The sequence below is a fragment of the Ursus arctos genome, unplaced genomic scaffold (genome assembly GCF_023065955.2).
Source record: "Ursus arctos isolate Adak ecotype North America unplaced genomic scaffold, UrsArc2.0 scaffold_21, whole genome shotgun sequence".
NCBI lineage: Eukaryota > Metazoa > Chordata > Mammalia > Carnivora > Ursidae > Ursus > Ursus arctos.
The window spans coordinates 23,270,944-23,291,972 of record NW_026622886.1 but is presented as its reverse complement, the minus strand read 5'-3'; the positions used below and the strand labels follow the sequence as shown (position 1 = coordinate 23,291,972).

General features: G+C 38.8%; 1 protein-coding gene across 4 annotated transcripts in view; it reads right to left on the bottom strand.

The window, feature by feature from the left end:
• The window catches only part of POC1B (POC1 centriolar protein B), a 99,002-nt gene that overhangs the window by 39,031 nt on the left and 38,942 nt on the right, over positions 1-21,029 (bottom strand). For all 4 annotated transcript variants that reach the window (XM_026499925.4, XM_026499927.4, XM_026499928.4 and 1 more), the window contains 6 exons: positions 14,171-14,278; positions 13,929-14,044; positions 12,645-12,778; positions 10,528-10,596; positions 9,652-9,804; positions 1,573-1,653 (listed from right to left, as the gene is read on the bottom strand). In XM_026499925.4, coding sequence (XP_026355710.1) covers positions 1,573-1,653; positions 9,652-9,804; positions 10,528-10,596; positions 12,645-12,778; positions 13,929-14,044; positions 14,171-14,278 — 661 coding nt within the window. The remainder of the gene's footprint in view (positions 1-1,572; positions 1,654-9,651; positions 9,805-10,527; positions 10,597-12,644; positions 12,779-13,928; positions 14,045-14,170; positions 14,279-21,029) is intronic.

Below are 21,029 nucleotides of genomic sequence, written 5' to 3'. Positions count from 1 at the left end.
TTCAGGTCAAGAGGCTTTGCAAAACCTCAAAGGCAACAGCAGGAAGAGTGAGTCTCAAAATATAGACCAAAGACTTTTGATAATCTGTGATGACTTTTAGGCCAGAAATACCCAAATTTGGTAGACTAACAGCCTCAGAAGAAGGCATCACATCTCAAAAACCACCTCTCTTTTGCTCCTCTTACTGCAGGGGCAAAAATCCAACTCATTGGAATATATGCTTTTTGAGTAAGTCACTGAACATAAATGTATTGAGTACCTATTATTATTTTTTTTAAAAGATTTTATTTATTTATGTGATAGAGAGACAGCCAGCGAGAGAGGGAACACAAGCAGGGGGGTGGGAGAGGAAGAAGCAGGCTCCCAGCAGAGGAGCCCAATGTGGGACTCGATCCCAGAACGCCGGGATCACGCCCTGAGCCGAAGGCAGACGCCTAACGACTGCGCTACCCAGGCGCCCCTGAGTACCTATTATAAGCCACCAATCAATGTGGCAACAATTAGGTGTCCAGTTAATTTTTAATGTCAAAAGTAAGCTATTAATGCAGAAGTGCTAAGAGGTATATTTTATAAACACGAATATTATAAGAGACAGGACCACAGACCTGCCTGAGGTTCTGTGACAATTCTGCATGACAATTAGCCTGTTGGTTACCCCTCCTCCCCCAACCCAAGGTGATTTCTTGCTGGAACTTCTCATGAGTGATCTCAGAGTCTTCTCTGCCTGGGCTTAATAGTGAAAGAACCCTTTAAAAAGTACAGTTCTTTTTGGTACAGGATAGATTCAACATGGACTAGTCCCTCTACAGAATTCCTCTATCAAAAATACCGTTCTTGAGATCTGCTGGAAAGGGCGTTTTTATTTGTTTTCTTTCTTGGCCACACATTAATAATTTCTCCAAAATATTTAACTACGCTGACACCATCACAGTGGTGTGACCAAAGACCATGCATGCCATTCCTCCCACTCATTCTTGTGACTACTTTTGCATTGACTAGCAGGAATGGATGGCAGCAATGATCTGCCTTGCAAAGGCTAACAGACTCAGATTGAAAGGCTGAAACTCTCAATCTTTGACTTTACACTGAGTAAATAAATTACATGTATATAATTATTATAAACAAAATTGCAAGTACAAGAAATACTTAATGTCTGGATAATCCATCAAGAGGGATGAATGAAGAGAAATTACTATTTTTTTTAATAGCTTCTCAGGAGAAAACTAGAAATGAGTTTAGCATCTCTGAAAGGCAATTAACAGAGAAGAAAACCTGTTCTGTGACAATAAAGTGAGATGTCACCTGGATGGCACCTTAATAGGGAATGAGACAGGCAGTATGGGTTAGATTGAGTTTAAGGTCATCAAAGTAAAGCCTTTTCTGAAAATTGGTGCTGCTCCCCCTTGTGGCTATTTAGACACATTGCAAATACGACTTTTGTATAAGTTTTTTTAATGCTATAATGTTAGGCTAATTATTTAGCCCACTTTTTATCTCCTCTCCCACACACTTTTAAGGAAAATGGATTTTGATAAATAATTAAATGCCATTTAAATTTCAAGGAAAACTTACTGTGGTTGAATCAAAAGAAAGGACGTCCACAACAGGGGGAGAAGAATTCTGCAAATCGATTACCTCAAGCTTTGGATTAATCTGTGTGTATATATATAAGAAAAGTTAACATTAGTTTTTTCTACCATTAGAAACTGGATGCTATTTGTAACAACCTAGAGGCTATTTCCTAATATATTCTAAAATTAAAATATATTGCTATATTTATGAACATGGATACAAAAATTTTAAATATATTAGCCTATCAAATCTATCAATGTATAAGAAAAGATTATGACCTGAATTGATCCCAGGAATAAAAAGCTGATTTTACATTAGAAAATCAATATAATTTACCTTTATAAAGGGATTTTTAAAATAAAATAAAATGACCCACCTCAAAGATGCAGAAAAAAGTCCTAGCCAGTTCATTAAAACAAGAAAAGGAAATAAAAGGTATTAAGATGTAAGAATTGGAACAGAAGAAATAAAACTGTCATTCATATGTAATTATCTATGGAGAAATTCCAAGAGAATCTACTGCTAAAACATTAGAACTAATAAGAGAATTCATGAGATCCAAAATCCATACACAAAATCAAATACATGTCTGTACTTCAACACACAGAAAATGTAACTTTTAAAAAGACATCATTTATAGGATGCCTTGCTGGCTCAGTCAGTAGAGTATGTGACTTGATCTTGTGTGGTGAGTTCAAGCCCCTTGTTGGCGCAAAGCTTACTTTAAAACAATAAAAAAATTTTTAAAAAGACATAATTTATAATACCATAAAAATTTAAATACATCACCATAAACATATAAACATGTGTAAGATCTCATGGGAAAAATACTAAAATTAATGTAAAAGATATTTTAAAAGATTTAACTAAATAGAAAGCTACCATAAAGAGCTCAGAAACAGAGCCCTATATACAGGGAAATAAACACAAAAGAAAAACAGCATCACAAATCAATAGAGGAAGGATGATTATAATTGAGAAAACTGGCTCACTATATGACATACAAAAGTGGACAGTACATAGATTATAAAACCTAAACGTTATGTTAAAACCAGGAAGTTATAAACTATAAGGTAAATGTAAAGAATATCTTTATCACATGGGATCAAGAAGGACATCTTAACAAGAGCTGCAAAAGCAAAACTGTAAGGCAAAATGTAACAACACCACCTAATTTTTAAAAACCTGATCTATCTGATGACATCAAAATTAAGAATTTCTGTTTAACAATGGACACCACAAGTTAACAATCAGGTCATGGAAAAGGAGATAGATCATGATGTCTAAAACTGAAAAAGTAGGTTTTTCTTAAATATCTACAAATCAATGTGAAAGAGATCCCAAGAAAAAAAATTATGGAAGAGAAAACCTAATAGTTGACCAGCGTATGGAGAGATTTACAGAAACATTAGTAATTAGACCAGATTAAAGCAAAATGCCCCTTGGATATTACACTCTGAAAATGAGAAAGCTCAATGATGCCAGCCTTGTTTATAGCAGTACTGTTTATAATGGTAAAAACAAGCAAAAAAAGCCACAACCCCAAATCCCCTAATGTATATCAATGATAGAAAAGACACATAAGTTGTGGTAGTTACTACTGTGGTACAGTCACTGGACTCCTGCACAGCAGTGAAAATAAATGAAACACAACTATGTACGACATTTCATTGTACAAATTTAGAATCTATATGTATGACTCCCAGGATTTTAATTTTTTTAAAGATTTTATTTATTTATTTGAGAGAGAGAGAGCACACACGAGCAGGGGGGAAGGGCAGAGGGAGAGAGAGAATCTCAAGTGGACTCCCTATTTAGTGCAGACCCTGACATGGGGCTCGATTCCGGGACCCTGAGATCACGACCTGAGCAAAAGGCAGACGCTTAACCGACTGAGCCACCCAGGCGCCCTACAAAATTTTAATTTTAAGTGAAAAAGCAGTTTACAGAGAAATACAGTCAGTATGATTTCATTTGTATAAAGCTTAAAACCAGCTAAAACTAAATAACATCTAATTATAGATTAAAATATATTATAGTAAATGAAAAAAGGAAAGCAAGGGAATAATTAACTAGATTGGTGATTACTTCTGAAGGAGGTTACTTCAGAATTCAAGGAGACCAAAGGAAAAAAATAAAAAATAAAACCACATCATCAAATACTTATTAAAGATTGTGAACACAAATTAGTTAACAAAGGGCAACAAAGATAGGAGAACTTTGTATCAAATGAATGGTACCAGCAATGAGTATACAAGAACCTCAAAGAAGAAAGTGTTGACTGGGCACTTAGGAAGAAAAACTTTTCCGTGGAGGAAACATAGGAAGGGCTTAAAATGGATCCTTGAAAAAAAAGGTTTAGAAAACAAAACCAGAGACAGAGATGAGGTAAAGAGCATTCCTGAGCACAGAGGCAGAATGCTGACATGATCCTTCTGAACAGGGTAGTAATAAGACTACTATATAGTGGGAAGGGTGAAGGAATTTGGGAAGGCACAGAAAAGTTGGAGCCTGCAATGTGCTTCAGCAAGATGAACCTGACAGAGGCCTGCAGAGCGCCTAGAGTAACGCTGGGTAACAGTGAGAATACTACTGCAACAGTCCGGGACCACGCTGATAAGGGCTGAGCCTGTGGGAAGAGGGGCAGAATGATTCTAAAAACACTTATCATGTTTGATGGGTATAGCTAGAGTTCTGGAAACATTAAGAGGTTTTTATAATTATCCAGCCACCTGTGTGAGAGGTGAGTGCCCAGGAGTGCCCACGGCCCAGAAAAGGGGTTGGCACGGTGCAGGATGAGGACGAGGGCCTATGGACTCAGCCTGCCAGCACCTCTGTTTCTTTCTGGCTGCTCCAGACAGCAGAAAACACAGCCTCCGCCATCAGCTCTGAGTCCACAGGGGAGGCCAAGATAGGAAACCTGAGGATGAATCACTTTCCTTCTGATCTTAGCCTAGCCGGCCAAAGACACTGCTTGCAGACATTTTATTCTCTTTTATCTACTGCCACCTAGCGTAGATATGTAGTGGAAAAATACAATCTTGTTTTACCATCTGAAATTGGAATCCTCAAAAAATCTAAATCCCAAGGAAACAGCATCTCTCACAGAGAAATCCGTAAAGGTCTCCAAGTTGGAAAACTCTCGATGTAACTAACGAGTTGCTGCCACATACATTAAATGGAGCAGGACTTTCTTACTAAGGAAAACTTTACAGTCTTCTCCAAAAGAAAATACGTGGAGGGAGCGAGGCTTCCAGTGAGGCTCTTCGCTAGCAAACCTCCAGGAAGATTAACAGTACATCCTAGCTCTCTGTCCTTATTAAAGGGAAGAACCGTGTCATAACTACACTCACCTTGAAATGGAGTGGGCTGCCTTTTGAGGGGCAGAGTTCTATCACTGAACCAGGACATATCATTGAGGGGTTTGTGCAGGAGAGAACCCTTGTGCGCACCACCGCATTCTGAGGTGACCCACCACACCGAGGAGTCCATGAGCACAAGGACTGCTACTAACAAATTCTGAAGGGCAAAGAATATGCCTATCTTGGTCTTTGTTGCGTACTCTAAAGCTCGTACAATGTCCAGCACACATATACTGTCTGTTAGCAGAATAGCATTTAATTTTGATTATTTTGAAGCATTACATCAAAAATGGTTAAAAGTACAAAATGGAACCAGAGGGCCTGGGTTGAAATTCTAGCACTGCCACTTACTAACTTTAAGTTTTAACTTATATGTGCCTTAATTTCTCAAGGAATAAAAATTGTACTTCATAGAGCTTTAAAGGAAGATTTAATGACAACTTATGTAAGCCAAATAGAATAATTTTGTATGTATTTCATATTGTTATTACTAATTTTATTATTATGTAATCTCTGAAGAACATTTATTGAGGTCCAAAACAATATAAACATATGTCATGGCTAGAAATAAAATACAAGATTTGTAGAGAAGTAGTCATTTTTTTATCCAAAATTATGTTTTCAACCTTAAGAAAAGATTGAGATAAAAACCCAGTCTCAGCCCTGAAGACTTAAACTGATAATCTTTCAACAATGAATCATGGCCAGACTGTCACAAATTATTATTATGTAGATATTTGGTTAAGTTAAAGGAATTTTTCCTTCCTGTTAAATATCGCACAGAATTTTCTGTGCAATATTAAGAACATAGATTAAGTTCATCTCAAATGGCTATTATAAGATTAAAAAACACCAGAACAATTATTTTATTAATAAATTCTTTTTAACCATAATCCCTTCCTACAATATTCTGCAATTCTCCTAGAATAACTATTTTGGTGCCTGTCACCTTAAGATGGCTTTATTGTCTTCCCATTAAAATATGCAAAAGAGGAAGTTACTGCACACACATTAAGTTCCCCCTCAAGAAGGAAAGTTTGGTTTTGTCTGGGGGTAGAACTGTGCAGTTCAGCTCACACCAGTCTGAAGAAGGTAAAGACAGCATGAATAAATGACGTGCCATAGCATATCGTGGTCGGAGTTAAGACACCTGGGTTGGGGCGCCTGGGTGGCGTAGTCGTTAAGCGTCTGCCTTCAGCTCAGGGCGTGATCCCGGCGTTGTGGAATCCAGCCCCACATCAGGCTTCTCCACTAGGAGCCTGCTTCTTCCTCTCCCACTCCCCCTACCTGTGTTCCCTCTCTCGCTGGCTGTCTATCAAATAAATAAATAAAATCTTAAAAAAAAAAAAAAAAAGATACCTGGGTTTAGGGGCACTTGGGTGGCTCAGATGGTTCAGTGTCTGCCTTGGGCTCAGGTCATGATCTCCAGGCCCTGGGATCAAACCCACCCAATCCGGCTCCCAGCTCAGCCGGGAGTCTGCTTCTCCCCCTCCCTCTGCCTCTCCCCCTGCTTGTGCTCTCTTTCTCTCTCTCTCTCTCTCAAATAAATAAATTAAATGTTAAAAAAATAAAAAAGATACCTTGTTTTAAAATTGGGCTTCTCTCCCACCAAAAAAAGAAAGAAGTTATCATATTTTTAATTAAGATGGAGTGCCTTGGGGGCATCTGGCTGGCTTAGTCCACAGAGCATGCAACTCTTGATCTTAGAGTTATAGGTTCAAGCCCCATGTCGGGTGTGGAGATTACTTAAACTTTAAAAATACATACTAAAAAAAGAATAAAAAATATCGAGTGCGTAGGCCAGAAGTGCTACAAAGGATCTGCGGTTAGATCAGCAGAAAGGCCACAGGAGGGATCTGTCTCACGCAGCTGGGACTAGGGCTGTATGCTGCGTGCCTTCTTTCATGTGGCCTTCTCTCATTTATTCTAAAAGCAACCTGCTATCACCCTCTCTACCCATGTAAGAATTAGTAATTTACATATTTCCTCAGCTGGAACCCAAGGTCTAAGATGCCACCTTCAAACAAGCAAAACACCTACAATGGCAAATGGGTGGCCTTTGCAAAAGGCCAAACGACTTCACCCACAACACTGAGATTATGCCACTCAAATGAGCCTCACAGAAAACACACAAGAATAGAAACCATAGGAATACTACATTGATTCAAACTCAGAAATGGAATACTAATGGTTACTATAAAAAGAGCAAGTTAGGGATATTAACTAGATCATTTAGGAGCCATTTTTTCCTATACCTTTTAATAATACATTTTTATACTGTGAATCATGAATTCCGACCTCAAAAATAAAAAAAGGTTTTTTTTCTAATTTTCAAGTATTTCCAAAGTAGCATATGATACATAAATTGACCTTGCCTACCTTTGGGAAAAAATCAATCCACCAAATTTAGTAGTTCAAAGTAAAATGTAGGGATCATAAATGGACAGCATAGTACAACCTCTATTCCGATTCATCCTCTTCCATTCTAGGCGATATTTTCAAACTAATAGTTTTTTGGTTCTATGAGGTTGTCCTTGGACATTAACTTGAAGCCTTTAAAAAATTTGATATTTAACATTTATTTCTAATAGCAAAGATGTCCTCTGTCCAGAAAACTCCATACCATTGCTTTACGATAAGATCTTTTCAAGAAAAAAAGGAAAAAAAAAAAAGCAAATGGCTGTTCGTATGCAGCATCCTATCACTTCTCTGGCACTTTATATCGCATGATCTGAAGATGTTTTACAAATATATGTCATACTGTGTACTTAATTGAAGCAACCATGAGTGCTTTACAGATAATTTAAACTGGATACACAGAGGCTGACATTCTTAAGGCCACAAACATAATTCAGTCACAAGGCTCAACATTCTGTTCAGCAAAACTGAACTCTAATTCCAGGATGAAAGGTTCGTTTTTAATAGATTTTTCAAGTTACATGTGAAAATTACGGTCTAGAGTGACTTTGCATGGCCTGGGTCATCTCGACCTAGCCAAGCAAAGCAACCCAGCTGCTTTTACTGCTTTCTGGCTGCTGTGTCAGAGCAGAGCTTCTCGGACAACTTGTTGACATTTTCAAGAAAGTCCAGCACTGTTAAGTGGGCTGGAGCTGACAGCAAATCACAGAGAAAATGGCTTGGGTCTCTAATGCGGGGGTAGTGCGGTGTCATGGAAATATCAGTGAATTAGGAGTCAGGAGACCTGGGCTCAGCCTGCGCTCCACCCCCCACCACTCTGGAAAGGTGGCTGAGTGGATGACAGGGCAGCAGCAATGCTGAGGATCACGCCCAGGCAAGCCACAGAACTGCTAGAATAAAAAACACCACCAGTCAATAAAACCAGCTGGGGTAAAACAAAAAAAGGGAACTTAAATTAAAATATATTTCACATGTACATCATGTGAACACGTGTGATCACAGGGAACCCACAAATACATTTATCATTGTAGAAACTGAAACAAATATGTGATGAACCACAAATTGTATTACATAATTACTTTCAAAGAAATTTAAAAAATGATACAATAATCATCAATAATCATGAGATACAATAACAGCACAAACAAGTAGTAAAGCGCATGGTAAATACTTGGTTTAGAAGAACTGGAAAGATGGTCAGAAGATGGGAAGGACAAAAATTATAAAAAAGAACTGAAAATAAACACTACCAAAAAAAAACTAGGACAGAAATCCCCAAATAAGGCTAAACAAAATCTAGAAAATAATCCAAAAAACTTTTAAAAGTTTTAAAAACTTACATGTACACACACACACACACACACACACACACACACAGTGACTAACAGAAACCCAAATCAAAGAACTGATTGGGGTGGAGACACAGGGACCATGGAAAGGAATATGGATCCGTCACATAAACAGTGCGTGGGGTGACTGAACTTCCACTTGGTAGTAAGCATTAAGAACTCAAAATAGCTAGTCTAAAAGCAAAGCAAGGCTCTGTCGATGATGAAAAAACAATTCAGATAAATAAGTAATAGTGATTTCCAGTATCAGCTCTTGGAAGAGAAAGGGGCTTAAGAAGAATCATGCAAAATGGAAAGAAACAGACAAACACCAGCCAAGTATCCAGCAAAGATGAATGTTGCCTTTGAGAAGAGTAGGACATTTAAATCTATAGGACCTAGGGGAACTTGTCAACAAAAACGTATAGCTAAATAGATAATTAGATATTTGAAAATGTATGTAGGCAAAGTAGGCAAATAGTAAAATGGTCTTGATGATTAGGTTTAATGCCTAAATCTCTTTTTACTGCCCACAAGATTTTTGTTTTGTCATAAAAAGGCTTTACAATACCTATTCCAGGGACTGTTACAAAAATTCTTGCCTTTCAGCCCTGTTCTCGTGACAGCCATCACAGACGCTCCCTAAACACACCAAGAATATGAAGTAATTCAGGCTGCATGGTCACCACAGGCCGCAGGTTTGATTTCTCATTTCCTATGATCATTGACACAATTTTTAAGCTTTATTTCTAGGCCTTTAAGCTGTGAACCTGAGAGGTCTCAGCAGAATTACACACTATCATTATTTATAGCTTCATTGTATTAGTGAAAATAATTGTTTCTCAAAGTGCTGCTATTTTAAGACATAACTAGGTTTTTTATAATAAAGTATAATTTCAAGCATCTAGTTAACCAATTGCCCCAAAATGTACACTTGCAAACAGTAGGATGACTGTGCACAAAGTACTCACTTCAACAGTCTCAATTTTCCCTTCGTGGGGATGTGGCGTCCTTGGGTAAATATCGACAAGATGTGGTGATGCATCAAAATGTAACCTTTTGAGATTTCTTTTCATCATGTCTTTACAATTCAAGTCATCAAAATTAGTCCTCCATAACAAGACCTATAAAAACATTAGTATGTTGGCATTTAAAATTGACTTGCATGTAAAAGCAACAGAACCGATTTAAAAAAAAACAGTTTATATAATTATTCCTCATGATAGTCAGGAAGGCTAGATGTATATTTCAACAGTGCTACTACTTCCCAATACTCCTTTTTTAAGGGTGGGAGGGAGAGATTTAGCACTTTGAATTGCCTTCATGTCCAATTTAAAATTCATACTAAGAAAATAATTTCTTACTTTAAAATCCTCTCTTATGTTTTCGAAGTTCAAAGTCATGTTCTTGGCTTGACAATCCACCTCGATGAATACATCTGCCTATGAATGACGTTTGGTCATTTCCCCAAAAATGCAGATTTGCTACATGAACAATTTATGTTTACCATCCTCAAGGAGCTTAACATTTGAAAAGCAAGACCTCGATATAAAAGGTGAGGCAAGAGTTCAAGTGGAAGTGCCACACCAGCCCTGGGAATTCAGTAAATTCCGTGTACGATTAAGTGTCAAGATGAGCACAAGAAATAATTGCTGTCTGAGTTCCAGAAAGCGTCAGAACCGGCGCTACTGCAGCTATGAGACAGCAGACTTCCTGGCATGAAATTAAAATATAAACTCATTTATAATCATCTTAACACCTACAAATGAGCTGGTTGCAAGAATCCTAGCTGAGGTCTCGGATCCCTTTACCCTCACCAAATCAAAGGAGCCGGAAGACGTACAAACCTGCATGTCTGCACCTCCTGAGCTGAACAGCTCTCCACCTTTTGAAAATGAAACAGTAAAGACGGGTCCCTAAGAAATAAACAGAGATTAAAGAAAACAAAAAAAGCACTTGGTATTGTTTTCTCATGGCCAGGAAGACTGTATGAATTTTTCATCCTAATCTATGTAGACGATTTATGCAGTAAGTCTGATAGAACGTATCTAGTCACTGCCAACTAATGTAGGCAGAGTAAAGATAATCGAGGAAACTATCCAATTATATTAAAACACAGAGAAATGATACTAGATTCAAAAAGCAATACTAATAAACATATGAAAATACATTTTCTTTCCATTTAAAGAAAAGCTTGTACGTGTGTACGTGAATAAGAATGTCTGTTGAGATTTTCTGGTTTTGGACTCTTTACTCAACAAATCACTAGCAGAAACTGAATGACAAGTCTGAAGGTGATACAAACAAAGGCCGTTTCCTGACCACAACAGGCTTCACTGAGCTCTCCCTTCATGCGGGCAACAGTGAGTCACGGACAGTTGTGCCAGCAGCACACAGATAGGCGGAGAGCTGTGACTGTGGAACGCTGGGATCACGACTGTTATGAACGATGACCTGGAGCAAGAATTAATGGTTGCAGCCAGTTAAGCAATTACTGCAATTATCGAGGTGAGAGGTAGTGAGGACCTGAAATTAAGCAACGACTGTGGAGTTGGACAAGTCACAAAATGCAGAGCCTCCAGGTCAATTTGTCAGTCAAGATAAGAGTAATTCTTTCTCATCGCAAAAATAGTAGTATATTGTTCGTTCTTAATGTTCTTAATCGGTATAAGAAAAATTTGGGGGGAAAACCATTTTGTATTTTTCAAGTAGATCTTAGGTTACTATAGCCTCTTAAACATCTTTACTCTAGACTATGAAAAATTCCATCTTTGTGTACATTGTTTTTGTCCTAGAATATTATCTTTTTTCTATTATTCTGTATTATTATTATTATTACTATTCTATATTACTCCATGTATATTCTAATCCTTGACCACTTTTATTGGTTGTTTATTCCACCTAAATCCATGGACACGCATAGATCTGAGGGGTCAGTGTCTATTTCTGCTTTGCTCTAACACAGCTGCAGAACAAATGCTAAAGCAAAGCAGGAAGGCAGGCAGGATATATGAAGGCAGAAAGAACCCCTTCTCCCCTAGACCACAAAGCTTATTCTATTTCTGGAGATGAACAGCTTACACTTGGTTAAAAGGAAGTACCTAGTACATCTTCAAAAAAAAAAAAAAAAAAAAAGGATGCAGGATGCATTCTAAAAACTTTAGAGAAGTTTGAATATTTACCCAGAAAGGAGGAATAGTTTATACACTTAAAAACAGTTCTTATTTAGTGCATTATATGCTGGTGTGTGTGGGTGTGTGTGGGTGTGGGTGTGTGTGATCGAACAGGCTCAATCAACAGCAAGCCTCTCCTCACGGCTTCTAAATTAATTAAAAATTAACACATAGGAATGTCATCTTTCTTACTGATAAAGGCTTGTAAAGAGAAAATGTGGCTTAATCTGTGGGCAAATGGGCTGAAGAACCGAATCCCAGAATTAATCACATTTGAGTCCCCTGTCACAGGCCAGACCGGACAAGAGCAGGCATTCCCACAAGAAGTATCAGAGAAAAACACTGAGGACAGGCTCCTAACAGAAGGCACTGGGCTCTCCTTGTTGGCTTTCTCCTTCTAAACTCACCAGTCAGATTAATGAAGAGGAGTGTGTGAGAAGGTGTGAGGGGCTTGGTGTCAGAGCTACGGGACAGCCTCCACATGAGGGAAAGATCAGAAGGAAAGAAAAAGCTTATCCATCGCCATCTACACTACATACTGAGGAAGAGAGCAGTGGGGGATTAAGCTAATGGCCATTGAAAGATACACATTGATTCTGATCAGAATTGCAGTAATATTTCTAAGCATTGCTTCCAGAGGATAAAAGCAAAGCCCTGAAAGCAAACATGTTGTGTGTGTGTGACAGCAGTAATGTGTGCTACGCCTGGAAAGATAATAAAAACATATAATAAGATGGATCAACACTTTAAAATATGTATTATTTTAAAAGCACAAATCTTAGTGTTAATACCGTATGTCCTTGAAGTGTATATATGAGCCTTCCTTCTAAGAGATCCAGAATCTTCAGTGTGCCATCAGAAGAAGCAGTGATGAGGTAGTTACCCGAAGGATGGAATGACACACAGTTAACTCCACCACTGTGAACTGATTCATAGAAAATAAAAGCAAAAAGTTCAGAGAACAATTTTTAATTCTAAAGATGTTTCGTGGCCCTGTTAGCAGTATTAGGTTGGGAACCACTATCAGTTAAAGACAGTGTCTCCACAATATCAGAATTCCAACTAGCTCACCAAAACAAGTAAGTAGCTTGTCATCATATGGCTTCAACTTCCAGCGAATGAGACAGAATAGCTTTCAAAGTGGAAGTGTGCCATGGAAAGATGAGCTTGTTAACCACATAACTAGAAACTCTTCAGATACGTACCAATATAATATAACCAAGAGTTGTTTGCCACCGGTTCACATAAGGTATACAAACTAGCCTTAAACGAAATTTCATAACCAATTAGTGGCTTGAGGCTCAAGGGGAGAAGAGTGTGGAGTTCTGTTTGTAGAAGTGCATAGTCTTGCTAGCTTGTCTGAGAATTCATTCCTGGACACCATCTTTCCAACAGGAGGCAGCATGACACAGCCATCAGAAGGCTGTTCTTCCATTTACTTTGTAAGCAGAAAACCCTAAGCTAGTCTATCAATTATTTTAGCAAGTTACTTACTCTCCTTAAGTCTCAATTTCCTTATCTTTAAAATGGGGACAGCAACAACAACAACACTTCCCAGGGTTGTTGTAAGGATTTAGCACAGTGTCTGCTACATGGTAAGTATTATACTTATTTTAAAAGGGAAATGTGAATTTAATATAAATCCAGTACAAACCAAGAAATCAATTCATTTCTCTTCTAGTTTCAATACACAGGCGCAGTAGGATGTTGTTTTCCACCAGTTATAACACCTATTTGTGCTCAAAGAACTCCTTCTGATTCAGAATTCAGAGTCCATTTCTATCCCAGACCTCTCATAATATACAGAGAACCAATCTGCGAACATCTCACAGTAACTTCTTTTTTAACAGCCCTGGCGTCATTGTTAAGGTCCCTCCACCTCCCTCTCCACTCTGACACCCATCCCAGCTTCTGAGACCACAATGGGGATGGAACTGTTCTCCAGTCAATTCAAAGGCAGCCCCTGACTCTGTTTAAGAGGGCCAAACCACACTGAGAAGCATGGGCTGTCGGCTTCAGAGGTTCCTGGAGGAGGCCAGGCATCAAATGGATTCTGTTGTCATGGAAATTGTTACCTTGATAATGCTGAAGCAACTTGTTTACTCTGATATCCCAGATTTTCACCGTGTGATCAGAACCTGCTGATGCTATACATGTACCATTAGGGTTAAAATCCACAAAATTTGCAAACCTGGGAGGAAAGAATAAAATAGCCTAATATTGATTTCTTTCCCTTCATTTCTTTGTTTGAATTTTAATAACGAAATGTCTCCTTACCAAACTAACCCATATAAAAGCACAGAGAGAATGGACTTACCCTACAGAATCTGAGAAGTTATTAACACACTGCTTATTGGTGGTATCCCAAATTTTAATAGTTTTATCTTCACTACATGATACAATTAGCCTTCCATCAGGGGAAAATCTGGAAAGCACAAGAAAGAAGACTGTCTTTGTGAAAGGCTCCTGACAACCATTCACACCGCCTACACACACACACACACACACACACACACACACACACACATTAGGCCGTACATATTAAATACCAGAGATCATAGTTACCACACCATGCAGCAAAGTCATAGTCTACAACCATCTTTCTAACTAAAAGTAAGCATGACAAATGACAATGACAGACCATATCAAAATATACTATATAGACCAACTGTCTTTTTTCCTTTTATTACTTGATTTAAATGATTTAGTTTTATGGCACTTGTCCTAGGTCTTTGATTCAACTCTGCACTCCTCCCAAGCCAAGTACTTTGGGTTTTTTTTTTAAAGTATTCTTTATCTCATTCTTCTATTTTTGTCATTTTCCAGTATCATCCACATGACCTATGAGAGTCTTTATTACTCATCCCACTAACCCTGTATCGAAGCTTTTTGGAAGAAACAGATTGGCATGTTGAGAATTAAAATTAAATGATACCACCAACAAAAGAATCAACTCCCTAAGCCTGTAACTTCCTGGACTTCAAGAGGCCGGAAGTCTCCGGTGGATAGCTCATTTATACAGAACTGAAGGTACTGATTCATGGGCACACCTACCATCCACACGACCCATTAAAAAACAAATGAGACAATTCTCAGACCTCTCATCTGCTTTTATGCACTCTCTTCCTTTAAGAACCGTTCTGAGGTTCATTCTTTTTCCCCTAAGTGGTAGGGGGAAAACAGAAGAACAGAAGACCAAGAAAAAAAACCAAAAAATTTCAGACTATTAGGAAACTATGAATAGTATTTTTATTATTAATACTTTAGCAATAACAAAAACCAAAAAAGACAGACTTATGTCATAGACTGATTATATTTCAATTTTCTCTGTACTTTCCCTCTATGCCCAGATGACTACAAAGGTCATCAATTAAGGGTGTGGATTATAATTGAAGGGTTTCGTTTATGTTGTTCTCTCACTCTCTCCTCTCCTCCCTCCCCATTTTGAAGGCTGACTTAAAAATAATTCTTCTTGACAGAAACTTTGAATCTGTCATTTATGGACTTACCATATAAAAAAAGGAGGGTAGAAGCATAATTAAGTTCTACGTGAAATAATCTTTTAAAATTCTGGAAAGTGGGACGCCTTCAGTTAAGCATCTGCCTTTGGCTCCGGTCATGATCCCAGGGTCCTGGGATGGAGTCCTGCATCGGGCCCCTTGCTCAGCAGGGAGCCTGCTTCTCTCTCTGCCTGCTGCTCCCTCTGCTCCTGCTCTCCCTCTGACAAATAAATAAATAAAATCTTAAATAAAATAAAATAAAATTCTGGAAAGTAACCCTGCAAGGAAATGCTTGCCATGCTGGGTAGTTCAGCTTTATTTTATATTATTTTATTTTTTTAAAGATTTCATTTACTTGAAAGAGAAAGAATACGAGCACAGAGGGAGAAGGAGAAGCAGACTCCCCACTGAGCAGGGACCCTGATGAGGGGCTCAATCCCAGGACCCTGAGATCATGATCTGAGCTGAAGGCAGATGTTTAACCAGCTAAGCCACCCAGGCACCTCTTGATTTTATAATAACATAATATTTTATTAATCTTTTCCTCTAGAAAAGAAGTGAGGAAGATTCACATATGAAGAGCAATATTAGAGAAATCCTTCAAATAGATGATAGTATTTCACACGATCCTGGGGAAGGAACACCTATTCAGTACCCCCACCGAAATAAACGTCGCATGATAACACAACTAATACAAGGAATCAAATTGCATTTCTTAATAAATTATCTTTTAAAAATCACTGTGAATATTTTAAAAAGTATTTCTAAGACATTACTTGGTTCTTACATTTTCAGAAAGCAAAAATGAAAGAATGGTTAATAAAATGGAAATGACCAGATTAAAAACAAAGTCATTGACATTACTGGCCAAATACCACCACCTCCATTACCGTTATTATCCTGCCTACATTTATTGAGCACGTATATCTTAGAATGGATCCTAACACATTACCTATAGCAACTCATTTAATCCTCAAAATAATCCTACAAAACAGTGCTACTGGTAGCCTTAATGTACAATATACCCAGCCCCATAAAGGATCAGGTAACTGCCAGAGCCACACAGCCAGGAAGATTTGACCCGGCAGTCTGGCTCCATAGCCAAACCTCTCAGCCACTCTGCTCAAGTCCCTGACTGAAAGGAGACGTTCTTCAACTGACTAAATGATTTAGAGCACAGTTCAGTGTGGCTTCTGGGTAACCACACAAAGTTCTAGAGTGAAGGGAAACCATGAGGCAGTGCTCTGAGGAGGCTATGTGACTAGGCTCTGACCAGCAGGCTAGCCACTGGACTATTCTCTAATACAAACCTGTCTGTGCTGCCATACGCTGTCAGTGTCCTTGGGGAAGATATTCATTCATTCATTCATTCATTCATTCATTCAAATATTTACTGTGCACCTGCCAAAACCAGGCACTGGGCATTGTCCTGGGTCCTGGGGATAAAGTGGTGAATGAGACTGGTAAGATCCCAGCCCTCATGAGGTTTACGTTCTAGGAAGGGCACACAAATATCATTTTAGATAATGCTAAGAAAGGAGTTTGTAACAAAAAGGTGTCAATTTGTCAGCAGAAGTTCCATTGGAGCAACAGGATTTTAAAGAAACCTGTGAATAAGAGAAAGGAGGATCTTGGCTGGCTAGAAATTCATCCTGAGCAGGAGGAGCGAGAGCTCCAGGTGCTAAAGAAATGAAGGGGATGAGAATGTCAGGTAAGTAAAGAGTGAAGGGCAGCGGGGGTGGGGGGTGGGGGTTCTACCCCAGGTCAACACGACCAAAGGAGGACTCGGGGTTAAGGCTGTCCCTCTCCTCTGGACACCACATTATAATCTCTGCATATGGCCTCTCTATATGTTGTTGTTGTTTCCCTTGGGAGGGGTTAAAAGTGAGGATGGTGGTTTGTAACTTCTCTTCTCCCCTTTCATTTTAAATTAGATACATCAAAAATAGGTTAGCACCAATGAAACAGGCTTCTCTTTGCCCTGACTTTGGGGCAAAGGATCGTCCTTTCCTTTGTCAGGGCTTAAACAACATCTAACTGGGTTATTAATTTTAAGAATGTTAAGAGGATTTAAAATTTCTACTGAAACATCAACAGATTTCTACCTCTCTAATTTAGCCCCACTCAACCACCTTTTAAAGCCTGCTCAGCAGGGAGTCTGCTTCTCCCTCTGCTTCTGCCCCTCCCCCTGCTCCCTCTGCTTCTGCCCCTTCCCCTGCTCTCTCTCGCTCTCTCAAATAAATAAATAAAATCTTTAAATACAAATAAAAAATAAAACCTCTAGAGAGTGTGTCACTGACATGGACATTATATTAGTCAAGACTGACTCATGGATTAGCACATATGAACTGTCTGTAAGGTATCTGGGACATTAACTGAACTACTATTTAATCTCTTAAACATAGTGATACGCATTTGAGAGAATCAGGAAATTACTGAGCTTCTTTCTAGAAACTCTGGTTCACAGGTCCTTGAGAATAGCCCAATTGTGTAACAGGAGTTCTTTAAGTTGGAATCTATGGAGTTCCTGAAACTCTATGTAAAATTGTATTACTCTATGCACAGATATAGAGCTATTCACTCATTAGAGAGCCAAAGGGGTTCATGAACCATGAGAAGTTTCAAAGTGTTTATAAGAAATAAAAATTTTCCTTTGACCTTTATTCTAGAAACTATAAATCACTCTTAAAAGACATTGAGGAAGACATAAAAAGATGGAAAGATATTCCATGCTCATGGATCGGAAGAATTAACATAGTTAAAATGTCCATGCTACCCAGAGCAATCTACACTTTCAATGCTATCCCGATCAAAATACCGAGAACGTTTTTCAAAGAACTGGAACAAATAGTCCTTAAATTTGTATGGAACCAGAAAAGACCCCGAATCTCCAAGGAACTGTTGAAAAGGAAAAACAAAGCTGGGGGCATCACAATGCCGGATTTCGAGCTGTACTACAAAGCTGTGATCACAAAGACAGCATGGTACTGGCACAAAAACAGACACATAGACCAATGGAACAGAATAGAGAGCCCAGAAATGGACCCTCAGCTCTTTGGGCAACTAATATTTGATAAAGCAGGAAAAAACATCCGGTGGGAAAAAGACAGTCTCTTCAATAAATGGTGCTGGGAAAATTGGACAGCTACGTGCAAAAGAATGAAACTTGACCACTATCTCACACCATACACAAAAATAAACTCCAAATGGATGAAAGACCTCGATGTGAGACAGGAATCCATCAAAATTCTAGAGGAGAACATAGGCAGCAACCTCTACGACATCAGCCTAAGCAACCTTTTTCATGACACATCCCCAAAGGCAAAAGAAACAAAAGATAAAATGAATTTATGGGACTTCATCAAGATTAAAAGTTTCTGCACATCCAAGGAAACAGTCAGAAAAACTAAGAGGCAGCCCACGGAATGGGAGAATATATTTGCAAATGACACTACAGATAAAGGACTGGTATCCAAGATCTACAAAGAACTTCTCAAACTCAATACACGAGAAACAAATAAACAAATCAAAAAATGGGCAGAAGATATGAACAGACACTTTTCCAATGAAGACATACAAATGGCTAACAGACACATGAAAAAATGTTCAAAATCATTAGCCATCAAGGAAATTCAAATCAAAACCACACTGAGATACCACCTTACGCCAGTTAGAATGGCAAAAATAGACAAGGCAAGAAACAACAATTGTTGGAGAGGATGTGGAGAAAGGGGATCCCTCCTACATTGTTGGTGGGAATGCAAGTTGGTACAGCCACTCTGGAAAACCGTGTGGAGGTCCCTTAAAAAGTTAAAAATTGAGCTACCCTATGATCCAGCCATTGCACTACTGGGTGTTTACCCCAAAGATACAGACGTAGTGAAGAGAAGGGCCATATGCACCCCAATGTTCATAGCAGCAATGTCCACAATAGCTAAATCGTGGAAGGAGCCGAGATGCCCTTCAACAGATGACTGGATTAAGAAGTTGTGGTCCATATATACAATGGAATATTACTCAGCAATCAGAAAGAATGAGTTCTCAACATTTGCTACAACATGGACGGCACTGGAGGAGATAATGCTTAGTGAAATAAGTCAAGCAGAGAAAGACAACTATCATATGATTTCTCTCATCTATGGAACATAAGAACTAGAATGATCAGTAGGGGAAGAAAGGGATAAAGAAAGGGGGGGTAATCAGAAGGGGGAATGAAACATGAGAGACTATGGACTATGAGAAACAAACTGAGGGCTACAGAGGGGAGGGGGGTGGGGGAATGGGATAGACCGGTGATGGGTAGTAAGGAGGGCACATATTGCATGGTGCACTGGGTGTTATACACAACTAATGAATCATCGAGCCTTACATCGAAAACCGGGGATGTACTGTATGGTGACTAACATAATATAATAAAAAATCATTATTAATAAAAAAAAAAAAAAAAAAAAAAAAAAAAGAAATAAAAATTTTCCTTTGGAAATTTCTTATCATTGGAATAAATAATCTATGAAAAAGACAGTTGCAGCCCTCAGGGCTCTGACACCAAACCCAGGAGGCATTGCTCCATGCCCAGCAAGAAAGAAACAAATCATTAGTAACTGGTACTCTGAAGCCAGCGGCTATTCAGTAGGAGGGGAAGCAGTAAAAAGCAGTGGAAATAAGACTGCCCAGTCAGTACATGGTCCCGAATTCTAGGGCCAATTCTGCAACTGCCCAGCTATGTAACCTTGTGAAATTCAAAACCACACTGGCCACCGTTTTCTATTTGTATAATGAGGGCGTTTGGATCGCATTCAGACCTAAACTTTCATAGACTCATTAAAAAAAATATATTGGCAGCCTCAGAGTTTGCTTTGGTGGGATTTTGTGTTTGGATACTGAGGGTGAAGCTCAAGGCAATAAGCAAAACATTTATGTTTTGTTGTTGTTTTTTTAAGTGTTGGTCAGCATCAGAAGAGAACCCATCTGTTAACGACAGGAACAGGATTCATTCCTACAGCTGCTGAGACAAAAAGCAGATGAAAGAGATATAAAAAGATTTAACTATGCCATGAAACATGCTAATTATTTGTTGGGTCATTTACCATTTATATGCCCAGACCTCTCTCCTGGGATCTCCACCCATAAATACAACAGCCTGCTGGGCGTCTCCTCTTGGATATCCTGCAGGCACCTCCGACTCTGAACTTGTCCAAATCTGAACTCATCGTCTACCTCCCCAAACTGCTCCTTGTCCAGTGTTCCTTTTTTTCAGTAAATACTTTCTCAGGCCAGAAACCTAGGAGTCGTGTTTTGTGCCTCTTTCTCCTCCACCCCCCCCCCCACTCCAATCCAGTATCAGGCCCTGTCTCTTCAAACCACAATGGGAACTAATGTCTTCCATTCTCCACAGGCAATAAAAGTGATCTTTAAACATTAAATCAAATTTCTCTGATTAAAACGCTTTGATGATGTTGCACTTCCCTTGGGAAAAAGCCTGGCATCCTTCCCACTGCTTACCAGGTCCTCCAGAGTCTGCCCTCCTGTCTCCTCATCATTCTACTTACTCTTCCTGGCATACACACCTCTCCTCTCAGGTCCTTGCTCCTGTCGCAGGAAGTTTCCTCACCAGCTGTTCCCTGTGCCTCAAATGCTGCTCCCTACTCTTTATCTAGTTTAAAATACCTAAGAGGA